Source organism: Myxine glutinosa, chromosome 10 (assembly GCF_964187855.1).
Source record: "Myxine glutinosa chromosome 10, kmMyxGlut1.1, whole genome shotgun sequence".
NCBI classification, from domain to species: Eukaryota; Metazoa; Chordata; class Myxini; order Myxiniformes; family Myxinidae; genus Myxine; species Myxine glutinosa.
This window is the reverse complement of record NC_136270.1, coordinates 106911540-106925109: the sequence shown is the minus strand read 5'-3', so window position 1 is coordinate 106925109 and position 13570 is coordinate 106911540. Positions and strand designations below refer to the sequence as shown.

The 13570-nt window shown below is 40.3% G+C and overlaps 1 protein-coding gene across 1 annotated transcript in view; it reads right to left on the bottom strand.

The window, feature by feature from the left end:
- Positions 1–13570, bottom strand: part of LOC137433879 (cartilage acidic protein 1) — a 354284-nt gene that overhangs the window by 19472 nt on the left and 321242 nt on the right. Inside the window, exon 11 of the mRNA XM_068126319.2 lies at positions 1693–1861. Within this exon, the coding sequence (XP_067982420.2) occupies positions 1693–1861 (169 nt within the window). The remainder of the gene's footprint in view (positions 1–1692; positions 1862–13570) is intronic.

Sequence of the window (13570 nt, the reverse complement as noted above, 5' to 3'; positions counted from 1 at the left end):
CCTACAGGTCGCACAAGATCTGCCAGCAACCCTCTTCTGGTGAAACTGCCAAGATCAATACTCTCTGCTCACCTTCACTCCTTCATTCGTCTTTTCCCCCACCTCTGGAACAAACTCCCTCACTCTCTTCAATCCCACTCCTCCCTCCAGGTCTTTAAAACAGCTGTTCACCACCATCTGTTATCTTCCCCCATCCAAAACCTTGATCTTTTCTACCCCGTTAAAACACCCCAAATCCACCTCTTTCAATCCCCAACTTCTTTCCTGAACCTCCCAGTCGTAAAATTCCCAGTAGTTTTCATTTGCTTTATTCCATGTACTCCTCCCTCCTCCCCCATCCCTCCCCCTTCCACAGATCTACCGACGTCCTTCTTCTCTACTGTTGTGCTTGTGTGCTTCCCTCTCTCTCCCCCTCTTGTCTTCCACTCCCTTTATTGTATGTTTTATGTGTCTGTGTATGTTTTCATGTTCAACGTGTTAGCTCTTACATGAGCCTCGATTCTGTATGCAAAAAAAATAAAAAATAAAAAAATCTCGTCCATATCCGTCTCCAACTTTTTGAGACATCCTGTTCACAAACAAACAGACAGACAAACACACAGGGGGTGAAGTGAAAACATAACCTTCGCCCACCTTCGCTGGTGGACTTAATTTGAGTCTCAAAGCAAATAATTGTTCAAACATGAGAACCCAAAAACAATATTTTAACATATGAAACTTTATGACAGCAATTTATTCACCATCTCTAACATCAATGACATATATTTGTTACATAAAATCAAAATGGTGGATATTTGACGTTTGGGGGAAAAAAAACTTAAACGTAGGCTGGCATTGAAGTCGCTGAGCGTACATTTCGCATCCTTTTGAGCCGAGTGCTCAATTGTGACTCCAGTGATGGGAATATTAAAACGTGAACTATTAATTACCTGCAATTCCCACTCTCATAAACACATTTCATCCATTCAACGCAAACCTGTTGGCATAATAATCTCGACCCTTTGCACGTATCATCAGAGAAGGTCTTTTTTACTTTCGAGCAAGAAGATTAATGAAGATTTATGAAATATCTTAAGATAAGCCCTCTACCTTCAAACTGTTTGCTTCGCCATTGTCTAACAGTCAGTAAAGCTAAATGAAAATCCTCGATCTATAAATTGCAATTCATGGTGTCAAGTACAATAAACTCTCAAATCTTTGAGATCTGCAGTTTAATATTTATTTTAAATAAATTTCTTCAATATATATACTACCCTCTCCTGATTTACATCTACTTATAAGCTTAGAGGTCATGTACCTATTGCATATGCAAAATGGTGGAACCTTTGCTGCACCTCCCACTTCCCCCAAATCCATTACCCTTTCAAACAGATTTATTTCCTCCATGTTTTTTCTTTCTTTTCCTCCGACACTACCGTACCTTTGCTCCATCCTACCTATTTACTTCCTTGCTTTCCTTCAAATATCATTCTCAACACACCTCTTCTGCAACACTGCTTTGTGCAATTAAGATGTGGATGGCTTTTACCACGATAAAAAACAATGTATTAATATATTAATCTTCATTTAATTTGACTGCACCTTTGTCTGCATGCTGCACAATTGTGCATTTTCAGTGTCACTGATTTATCTTCCCTACCTTTAAATACAAAGGGAAAGAAGTCATGTTATTTGAGTAAAGTGCAACCTCACCAAGACCAAAATGAGCAACAGGTTCCATCTGACACAGGTAGCCAGATCCACCATCAATAATCCGCAGTTGAGGGCTGCTCCTGGCCATGTACAGCTGCACCTTTGCACCACGTGCGAATGAGCCGGCTCGGGTGCGAGGAATCACCCTCAACCAGTTGTTCCATTTGCCCTGGAACAAGGATAGTAACGGGATGTTTGAACACATCATTCTCATTGGGCTTGGATTCTATTGATTGCAGATTCAAATTCAGCCTGCATTGAAAATGCACGAGTACTGCATTCAATAATTTTTACAATCTCTTAAACAAATGCCTCTTCCGAGCTGAAGATTTCAGAGTTTACACCTCAACATAAATTGGGACCTAAACTCGGGATAATGGAAAAAAGGAAACTTGCAATTGTCATAACAGAGAACACTTCCAAGTTAGGCTGTTCTTTTGGAACGAACTGGAAAATCCTTAATATCCAGAGAGCATGAGCTCTGAATCTGGGAGGTCGGCGACTCAATTCTGAACTTGGCTGAACGAGTCATAGCAAAGAATTAAAAAGTTATACTGTATACCTGCTGTTACCTAGCTTCATGCTCTGCATTTAGAGTGTAAAGCACAGGAAAAAACCCCAGGGTAAGCATCCCTTGGGCATGGAGGGGTGTGGGGAGGAGTGGGAGATATTTGTCCTTGATACCGCACTGACTCGGCCTGGTGTTGGCTTAGCGGTTAAGGTGCCGGCTTGGGATCCTAGGATCCTGGGTTCGAATCCCGGTCGATCGCTGAATTAACACCGGGGGGTTGACTCAGCCTGTCATCCTTCCGAGGTTGGCAAATTGAGTACCAACTCACTGGCAATGCCCTGTGTGTCGCAAGAGGCGACTAACAGGGTTGGTGGCAGGAAGGGCATAAAAAGATGCTTCAAAAAGGGGGCAAAACACTGCCCAAAAAGGGCATCCGGCCATAAAAAAAAATTGCTTCAAAAAGGGGACCACGGTGTCCAAAAAAGGCCAACCCCCGCTCTGCAAGGGAAAATGGTCTCTAAAGGTGGTTCATACCGCACTGACTGCGTAGAGAAAAAATAACATCACAGGTACCCAGAGGACCCTTTATGTAACTTCTCCCAAGGTCAGCGATTGTATTTGCCTGAAATTGACTGGTGTTGACTGGTGTTGACTGGTGTTGACTGTGTGAGTTGTGTTGCAGCTCCGGCTCTATGAGGTTTAAACCACATAAATAAAAAGACAGATGTATAAACTTTAAGGGACAGATCTAAATTACACCATACTCCAAGATGTGATGCCCTGTCTGCTTGTCTGTGTCTCCGAGCAGAATATCTCAAAAAGTTATGGACGGATTCGGATGAAAGTTGGCAGACCTTGGACGAATTTATTCCATTTTGGTAAAGATCCGGATGCAGATCCTGCCTATCAGTGGGACACAACACCTAAACTGGTCAGTCTGGCGGAGGTGTATGCGCTCTACCAAGTCCCGTTCTAGTTTGTAATGGGATGCTCTTATGTCAGGACCCAAACCAAGATGAGGCTCAAAATTGAGTGCTCTTCGTAAATTTTTACCAGTAGTTGTTGTTGAGGATGCCACCACGTAGTGCAGTTGGCAGTCCCTGATTGGCTGTGAAATGCATGTGGCATGAGTATGCTTTGCATAACCAATCAGGATCTCACAAAACAAGTCTCGCTGCCTCAAGGAAGCTATTGGCACATTCATCAAGTTGCATTTGCTGTTTAATTATGCACTTTTTCATATAATGCAGAGGGGAAATCTTGCCATTTTTCATTGCAAATTGAAAAACAAACTCGGCACTCTCAGTTTTTGAAGTTTTGAGTTTTGCTTCCCTTTTTAAGATGATAAATAGGATGAGTGAATACATTGTGGATGTGACAAAGGAATTAAGTGTTGAACATGTCAGATATTCTTTGAACCTTTCAATTTTGAAAATTAAAATTTTACAGTAATAAATCATTGCTTTGCTGTCCTTTCATAATTACAAATAGTAGTTTCCTTATCGCGAGCACCTCTTCATTATTCCTGTTTTGAGACTTTTTAGCCTCCGCCGACAAAGTCGCCGGGGGCATTATCTTTTCAGGTTGTCTGTCCGGCTGTCCGTCCGTCCGTGATAGGTTTTCGTTACCACGATAACTTGAGAACGGCTGAAGGGAGCTGAGTCAAACTTGGTGCACGTATGTATAATGAGGTAAAGATGAACTGTTTAGATTTTGGAGTCACGAGGTCAAAGGCCAAAGGCCAAAGGTCAGAAGTCATGTTAGGTAAAAAATACTGTTACCACGATAAGTTGTGAACCAGTGATGGGATTCCGACCAAATTTGATACACTTATGTAAAATGATGTAGCAGATTAACTGATTAGATTTTGGGGGCAAAGGTCAAAGGTCAAAGTCTGCTATAGGTCTATAACTTGAGAATGGCTGAAATGATCTAATTCAAACTTGGTACAGATACGTATAATTATGTCAATATTAACTCATTAGACGTTGGGGTCAAAGGTCAAAGGTCAAAATCTGTAATAGATCTATACCTTGAAAATGGCTGAAGTGATCTAATTCAAACTTGGTACAGGTATGTATAATGATGTAAAGATTAACTCATTAGACTTTAGGGTCAAAGGTCAAGGTCTGTAATAGGTCTATAACTTGAGAATGGCTGAGGTGATCTAGTTCAAACTTGGTACAGATATGTATAATGATGTAAAGGTTAACTGGTGAGAATTTGGAGTCAAGAGGTCAAAGGTCAAAGTCTCTAATAGGTCTATAACCTGAGAACGGCTGAAATGATCTAATTCAAACTTGGTGCAGATATGTATAATGATGTAAAGATAAACTGATTCGATTTTAGGGTGCCGAGGTCAAAGGTCAGAGGTCACGTCAGGTAAAAATGTGATAACTCGTGAACAGCTCAATGGATTTAAAGCAAACTTGGTACAGGTATGTATAATGATGTAATAATGTGGGAGGAGGCATATCGGTCGACGTCGTGACATCAAAGAGTGTCGTTCTAGTTACTCATGTTTTGTGACTTTACTCATGTTTTGAGACTTTTACTTATGTTTTGAGACTTTTACTCATGTTTTGAGACTTTTACTTATGTTTTGAGACTTTTACTCATGTTTTGAGACTTTTACTCATGTTTTGAGACTTTTACTCATGTTTTGAGACTTTTACTCATGTTTTGAGACTTTTACTCATGTTTTGAGACTTTTACTTGTGTTTTGAGACTTTTGCTCATGTTTTAAGACTTTTACTTATGTTTTGAGACCCCTTACATACTTCCATATAAAGGCAAGGCTCGTGGAAGAGTGAGAAAACTGAAAAGATCAGGATGCAACAGAACAAAATGAACAGTAGAGTGAGGGGTGAAACACCAACAGCAGGGGGTTGAGGGACAAAATAGAGGGAGACATGGAGAAATAAGTGATGTGGGGAGGAATGATGAGGAGTAGTTGAGGACGCATGGGGTTGACAAGATGGATACAGAAGCAAACTCAGGAAGGAAAAACTGGAAATTTGGAAGGAGGTGAGCTTGGGGTGAGGCAGGGAGTTTAATATGGGTTGAAAAATATCAAGGTTTTGGATTGGGGACGATCTGAGATGGTGGTGAACAGCTGTCTTGAAGACTTGGAGGAAAGAATGCGATTGAAGAGAATGTGGAAGTTTGTTCCACAGGTGGGAAAAAGAGGAACAAATGAGTAGAGGCGAGTAGTGATCCTGCATTTAGGTATTTTCACCAGAAGAGTATTGATGGTGGACCGTGCGAGCCCTGCGGAAACCTGTTGGGGACAAAGCATGGAAAGAGCAGAGGGAGCAATACCAGAAAGGAAACGGTAGATGACAGAGAGACCATAGACCTGTCTGAAATGGCGAAGTGATAGGCCCATATACTCAGCTTCATCGCGGGAGATTCCAATGATATTGAAGGCAAATACATCGGTGTTTATTGTCATCGGAATATTCTGAGCCTTTCTGTTTGAAATCCTTTCATATTGTCTGTCCATTGTATTAATCTATTTGTTACGGATTCGTCACTTCCGTTTGGGGTTTTCCTCCACTTGAAAGATTTCTGATTCTATGTACTATTATTGTCTTCTAGAGGTTTATTGTTTATGAACAGTTATTAAAAGTTAAAAAGGTTAACTTAAAATGATACAGCAAACCGAAGGAAGACGAGGAGGTGAAGAGGAAGAGGCGGCACGCGCAAAGTTGGAGAAGACGCGTGACGTCAAGGCTCCATAGCGAGGCTGGTCTACCGAAAGTCGCGAGGGAATTTTGAGTTCCTTGAAGGGACATCCGGCGATAGGAATTATCGCTGGAGTGGAAAATCTGCGTAGTCAGATTTTGGGTGCTGAGATTTCGACGAATCCTCGCCTAGTTGCATCGGCTCAAGTAAGAGCCGTCGGCCATTTTGAACCCCGCGCTTCGGACACCTACAAAGGTTTTGCCTCGTGTCATCTTCACCCCAACATCCTACCGTTTGTCGGGGATGTGTGTGTGCGACCGCTTCGTCTCCAATTACGTTGCAGTTCGCTGAGTGAGTGGTGAAGGTGCCCCTCTGAAGGGCCGTTGTACAGTTTCGGCGGGGCGATCCCCATTGTCAACTGTACGCGATTCGAATATCGACTGGAGAGCGAGATTCGGGCTTCGACTGGATATCGTTCCAGCGACCGCTGAGGCGAATCACATTCGCCTTGGAAAAGGTTATAGAGACATTGAGGAGTGTCCTTTTCACTCGCTGGGAGCAGTGAGTTATTTGACTTTATTGATGGTATATAGAGTGCACTCTTAATTGCCATTTGCTGTACGTTATTCCTGTGTGATTTTCAATATACTAGGGCATGCCCGTACTATATCTATATCTAAAATTATATCCCCCCCTCTATTTACATGAAATGGTTTGGTCCATGAAATGTTTTGGTCCATTCGCAACGCCAAAGCGAACGGCGAACGCTTTACATGAAATGGTTTGGTGCATGAAATGTTTTGGTCCATTCGCAACGCCAAAGCGAACGGCGAACGGCTTGCGAGTACAGTGACAATCCCCCCGGGGTTTTTATTAGTTTTAAAACATAGTTTAACGCCAACATAGCGCCAACATAGTTTGCAAACGTGAAATAAATGAATACGCTCTCAAATGTGCCATCCGAGGCAGAGTGTGTCCGCCACGTTCGGCACACGCGATAGCTCGCTGCTCTCTGATTGGTTGAATCGTTTTTTGGACATAGCTCGGTAAGTAATTGTCCGATTAATATGAAACCTTGAAAAGGCACATCCTCGGGTCCCCAGCAATATACCTGGCAAGTTTAAAGTATATCGGACCCGTGGTTGTCGAGAAACAGCGGTCACAGACAAACAAACGTACAAACGTACAGAGATTACTGGAATTATAGATAGATTATTTGTTCATTTATAATCATTGGTGTGGTTTCACTATTGATTTCTAACACAGAGAATAACGTTTTTTTTTTCTGCCGGGGCTCCTCTCGGGGTTCGGAGGTTTACCGAGACCAGGGGATCGGGGAGGAACCCGTAATACTATTACTGTAGTGATAAGTGATCACCATTTGATAACTCTCACCTTTGGTTTGTATTGATGAAGGGCTTTTTGACTCTCGGTTCATGAGAATGACCTTTCAGCTTTAATTGCCTACTTTACTGCAGAAGATTAACAAGCACTTGCTATTTATCTACAGCATAGCAAAATAGAAGATAACTAAAACAAGACCGAAACTCTAACAGCGGCGTAGCCGGGCTTGTAAAATATTATAAACCACAAACCCATATGATTAGCTTTTTAAACAGTCACTAATGCTGTTTATGACATTAAACAAAGAAATTTGGAGGAATACTGACATTCATGAGGTAAGTTTTACTTGTAAAACTGAGGGAAGATCTACTGTAATCTAGATTATTCCCCACAAGGGTTGGGTATGTACCATATTGTTGGAAGATAAACAACGCCGATGCTTTCGATATTTGATGTTCGTTTTAACAATCGGTTTGTTTGTGTTTCACACTGAATGAAAATCGTAAAGGTAGAGCATGGCGATTGTGATATATGACAGGTTCGATGATATGTTCGGCATGAACATAAGGGGATAATTATTTTTTACATATGGGTAGTGATGAGGGTTCAAATCAGTGATGTACGTATATGGGACGGGGGGGGGGGGGGGGGGGAGGGGGGTTTGGGTGTAACAGCTGTATGAATCCCAATAGTGATACCGTTTTTTATTCGCAAAACCATTTGGATAAAAAAACCCAATCCTTACACACGCATGTGTTACCTTTAAATGTCCGTAGCTGTGGAGGAACCTGGGTAGGCTTTGAAACAGCAAAGGGCTTATCTTGCATAGCTTTTATTGGTTGCTTTATTTCACTAGTGGGGCAGAGTGGTGATTATGAAGTGCGATCCACAGCTGGGGATAATTGATTAGGTGAGAGCTGATTGGTTATTCCAATTGTGGGCGAGACTGATTGGGCCTTTGATATTTATGTGTTGATTGGTATTGGCATTACATGTGGTGCATGTTTGGCAGTCTCGGTGCATGTTTTTGTCTATGCTATCGCTGACGAGAATAATAATCGATGAATCCGGTTCTGCCGATGATGGGGACTTGTAGCGTTTGGTTTCTCATGTTCTACTTGTAAATATCTGCAGCCATTGAGGAACCTGGGTATGGTTTGAAACAGCGAAGGGCCTACCTTGTGTAGGTTTTGTTGATTGCATTATGCCGCATTCTTTGGCTAGAGGGACAGAAATGGTAATGTATACAGTCACACAAAAAAGTAAGCACACCCCATGTAAAGTTTTGACTTTTTCAACATATTTCAACATACAGCTATTTGATCTTCATTTCAACAATACTGATAGATAAAGGTGATAAAATATAACAAATATCATGAAACATTTACATTTTGTAGTCCATTGTATAATTTAAATAAACATAAATGCAAATTTCGCATGTGGAAAAAGTAAGTACACCCCTACATTTATCACTACTTCAAATACCTAAAATTAGAATCAGGTGCACCAGCTCAGGTGCAAATGATTAGAACATCGTTAGAGAGGATCTTGGAGGAACCTGTCTTATTTAAACCTCAGACATTTCGTTTGGTTTGCTCTTTGTTGTTGAAGTGTGCGGCGTCACCATGCCTAGATCAAAAGAGCTCTCTGAGGCCTTCAGAAAGAAGGTTATAGATGCCTATGAGTCTGGGAAGGGATTTAAAAAGATCTTCAAACAATTTGAAATCAATCATTTGACTGTCCGGAAGATCATCTACAAGTGGAGAAGATTCCAAACAACTGCCAACTTGTTCAGGCCAGGCTGCCCCAGCAAGTTCAGCCTGAGAGCAGACCGCAAGATGCTGAAATAAGTATCGAAGAACCCCAGAATGTCATCACGGAACCTACAGGTAGCTCTTGCCACTGTTGATGTCAAAATGCACGAGTCTACCATTAGAAAGAGGCTGCACAAATTTGTTCTACATGGGAGGTGTGCCAGGAGGAAACCTTTGCTGTCCAGAAAGAACATCAGGGCAAGACTAAAGTTTGCCAATGAACCACTGGGCAAAGACCAGCACTTCTGGAACAATGTGCTCTGGACAGATGAGTCAAAGGTAGAGCTATTTGGCCACAGCACCAGAAGACATGTTTGGCGAAAACCAAAGACAACATTTGACCACAAGAACCTGATACCAACTCTAAAGCATGGTGGTGGAAATATTATGGTTTGGGGCAGCTTTGCTGCATCAGGGCCTGGGCAGCTCACCATCATAGAATCCACTATGAATACTTCATTGTACCAGACGGTGCTTGAGGATAATGTGAGGCCAGCTGTCGAAAAGTTGAAGATCAACCGAAGGTGGACCTTGCAACATGACAATGACCCTAAACATACCAGTAAATCCACCAAGGAATGGCTGAAAATAAAGAAATAGAGGGTTCTGGAATGGCCAAGTCAAAGCCCGGATCTAAATCCCATCGAGATGTTGTGGGGGGATTTGAAACGAGCTGTGCATGCAAGAAACCCCTCAAACATCGCACAGCTGAAAGAATTCTGCATGGAGGAGTGGGCAAAAATTTCTCTCAGTCGATGTCAGAGACTGGTAGACAGTTCTAAGAATCGCCTACTTGAGGTTGTTTCTGCCAAAGGGGGCAATACCACCTATTAGAGCCAAGGGTGTACTTACTTTTTCCACATGCGAAATTTGCATTTATGTTTAAATTATACAATGGACTACAAAATGTAAATGTTTCATGATATTTGTTATATTATATCACCTTTATCTATCAATATTGTTGAAATGAAGATCAAATAGCTGTATGTTGAAATATGTTGAAAAAGTCAAAACTTTACATGGGGTGTACTTACTTTTTCACATGACTGTATATCCCATTGCACCATCAAGGTGTTGAAGTTTTGTTGCAAAAGCAGTGCTTCCCGTTCAGATTAGTTGGCTTTCGGCAACTATTCAATGGAGTCCTTAATACCTCAGTCCTGGAATAACAACATGACTTGATCCTTTCTGTCCCTATTTTCCTGACATATGCTTGTCTTCCACCCTCCTCATAAACACTTCCATGCAGGTGCTTCTTTATCCCCTTCAATCTTTCCAACAATACGAGGAGGAGATGCTTTTATGGGGCGTCCAGCCTTCTAAAGACCCATCATTTGTTTGCCTAATCACTAATGTATGAATATGTGGGCGAAAGATCTGCACCATGATAGAGTTGACGAATGTAATCTGGATTGTGCCTCGCACAAAGTGACTCATGTAAACATGGCCAAGATAATACATTATTCCATTTAACTGCTTTCTTCCCATTTGGGTTTGTTGTTTTTGCAAGGTTTATAAAGCACTGTGTGCTTTATTGTTCGAGAGGGAAATATGTTTGATGACTAGTCCTGCAGTGAGGATGGGGCAGTGGGCAGAAAACATAATGTTTAATTTGACTTTTTAAACAAACCACAGCTATATTTTGCTTTAATCATATATATGGACAATTTCCTATTTCATTATAGAGATGTATAACCTGGAGTGCATGTCTATTTAAAAATTATTTCAAAATGTATTTTGGAAAAGGATAGCTCTCTAAAGTTTGTATGACCACAACACCTTTATATCAAACTTTTCAGAACATATTAATAGCATGAGGGAGAATTTCTTTGCAATACATGTCTCCTACTGGTCCCAATGAATGTTCTTATTGCAAGCACTCAGCAATTGTGAGCCATATACAGTAGGACAAATTGTTTTAGGTCTGCAAAGTTACAGAATAAGTTGCAGTTTCTGCAACTTATCATAACCAGAACTGCACTCAGTAGAGAGCATACCTTCGCCTGGTGAAAGGTTTACGTTTTGTATCTCAGAGTAGACCAGAAAATCAATATACAGAATCACATTTAATCAAAATCAATCGCAGGAATCACCATCCATAACTTTTTGAGATATCCTGCAATGCATCGTTTTTGGCCCTATCTCCCAATGGTGAAAAATCACTTAGAAAATTAAATAATTATCATATCTGAATCCATATTCAGATCTTCACCAAAATGGAATAGTCCTTGTCGCACAAACAACCTGTACACCAAGTTACGTCCAAATTCGTCGCCAACTTTTTGAGATATCCTGCTATGTATCGCTTTTGACCCGATCTGCCGATAGTGAAGAATCACTTTAAAAATTCTAGTAGCTGGATCCGAATCCAGATATTTACCTAAATCTAATCATTTCGTCCTTGTCACATGCACTACATCTCTGTCAAATTTCGTCCTTGTCACATGCGCTACATCTCTGAATTTGTCAAATTTTGTCTGAATCTGTCAACAACTTTTTGATATATCTTGTTCACAAACGGACAGACAACAGATGAAAAATCACTCAGAGCGACACTTGGCAAAAGAGAACAAAGCAGAATGGCACTCAGTAGAGAATCCTTTTGACCTCTTATATAATTGGTGGTTGAATCCACTTAGCTGACATGAAAATCCAATTCAAATTTCAAGTCAATCGGATGAAAATTGAGGCATTTAGAAATTTGAAAAAAGTGGTTGACCTTTCGCCTATTATGACCTCTTGACCTATGCTGATCTCAAAAATAGTTGTTGGTTGAATTCAGTTAACTGACATGTAAATCCCATTCAAATTTCAAATGAATCGAATGAAAATTGAGGATTTTAGAAATTTGAAATTGTTGTTGACCTCTGACCTATGGTGATCTCAAAAATAGTTGGTGGTTGAATTTAGTTTGCTGATATGTAAATCCCATCCAAATTTCAAGTGAATCGGATGAAAATTGAGGATTTTAGAAATTTGAAATTATTGTTGACCTTTGGCCTATGTTGACTTTTTGGCCTATGTTGATCTCATCAGGAGTTGGTGGTTGAATTCAGTTCGCCGATATGAAAATCCCATTCAAATTTCAAGTGAGTCGGATGAAAATTGAGGATTTTAGAAATTCGAAATTGTTGTTGCCCTTTGGCCTATGTTGACCTCTTGGCCGATGCTGATCTCAAAAATAGTTGGTGGTTGAATTCAGTTAGCTGATATGAAAATCCCATTCAAATTTCAAGTGAATCGGATGAAAATTGAGGATTTTAGAAGTTCGAAATTGTTGTTGCCCTTTGACCTATGTTGACCTCTTGGCCGATGCTGATCTCATAAATAGTTGGTGGTTGAATTCAGTCTGCTGATATGTAAATCCCATTCAAATTTTAAGTGAATCGGATGAAAATTGAGGATTTTAGAAATAAAAAAAGTGGTTGACCTTTGCCCTACGTTGACCTTTTGGCCTACACTGATCTGAAAAATAGTTGGTGGTTCAATTCAGTAACCCGATATGTAAATCCTATTCAAATTTCAAGTCAATCGGATAAAAATTGAGGATTTTAGAAATTTGAAATGGTTGTTGACCTTTGGCCTATGTTGACCGTTTGGCCTATGCTGATCTCAAAAATAGATGGTGGTTGAATTAAATTCACCGACATGTATATCCTATTCAAATTTCAAGTCAATCAGATGAAAATTGAGGATTTTAGTAATTTGAAAAAAGTGGTTGACCTTTGGCCTATGTTGACCTTTTGGCCTATGTTGATCTCAAAAATAGTTGGTGGTTGAATTCAGTTCGCCGATATGTAAATCCTATTCAAATTTCAAGTCAATTGGATGAAAATTGATGATTTTAGAAATTTGAAATGGTTGTTGACCTTTGGCCTATGTTGACCTTTTGGCCGATGCTGATCTCAAAAATAGTTGGTGGTTGAATTAAATTCGCCGACATGTATATCCTATTCAAATTTCAAGTCAATCAGATGAAAATTGAGGATTTTAGAAATTTGAAATGGTTGTTGACCTTTGGCCTATGTTGACCTTTTGGCCGATGCTGATCTCAAAAATAGTTGGTGGTTGAATTCAATTTGCTGATATGAAAATCCTATTCAAATTTCAAGTCAATCGGATGAAAATTGAAGATTTTCGAAATTTGAAAAAAGTGGTTGACCTTTGGCGTATGTTGACCTTTTGACCCCAAAATATATAGGATTTTGTCGGACCACGAACTCTACCATTGCTTAAAGTTTCGTGAAGATCGGTTTAAAATTGTGACCTGTAGGCAAGTATAAGTGAGCGGACAGACACACAAACACACACAAACCAGAGTGATCACTGATCAACATACTTGCAAAAAAAAATTTTTTTTTGCCAAGTAACAAGTGAAAAATCACTCATAGAGCGACACTTGGCAAAAGAGAACAAAGTAGAATGGCACTTGTTAGAGCATCCTTTTGTCCTCACAAATAATTGGTGGTTGAATTATGTGACCTGATATGCAAAACGTCTTCAAATGAAGTGAATCGGATGA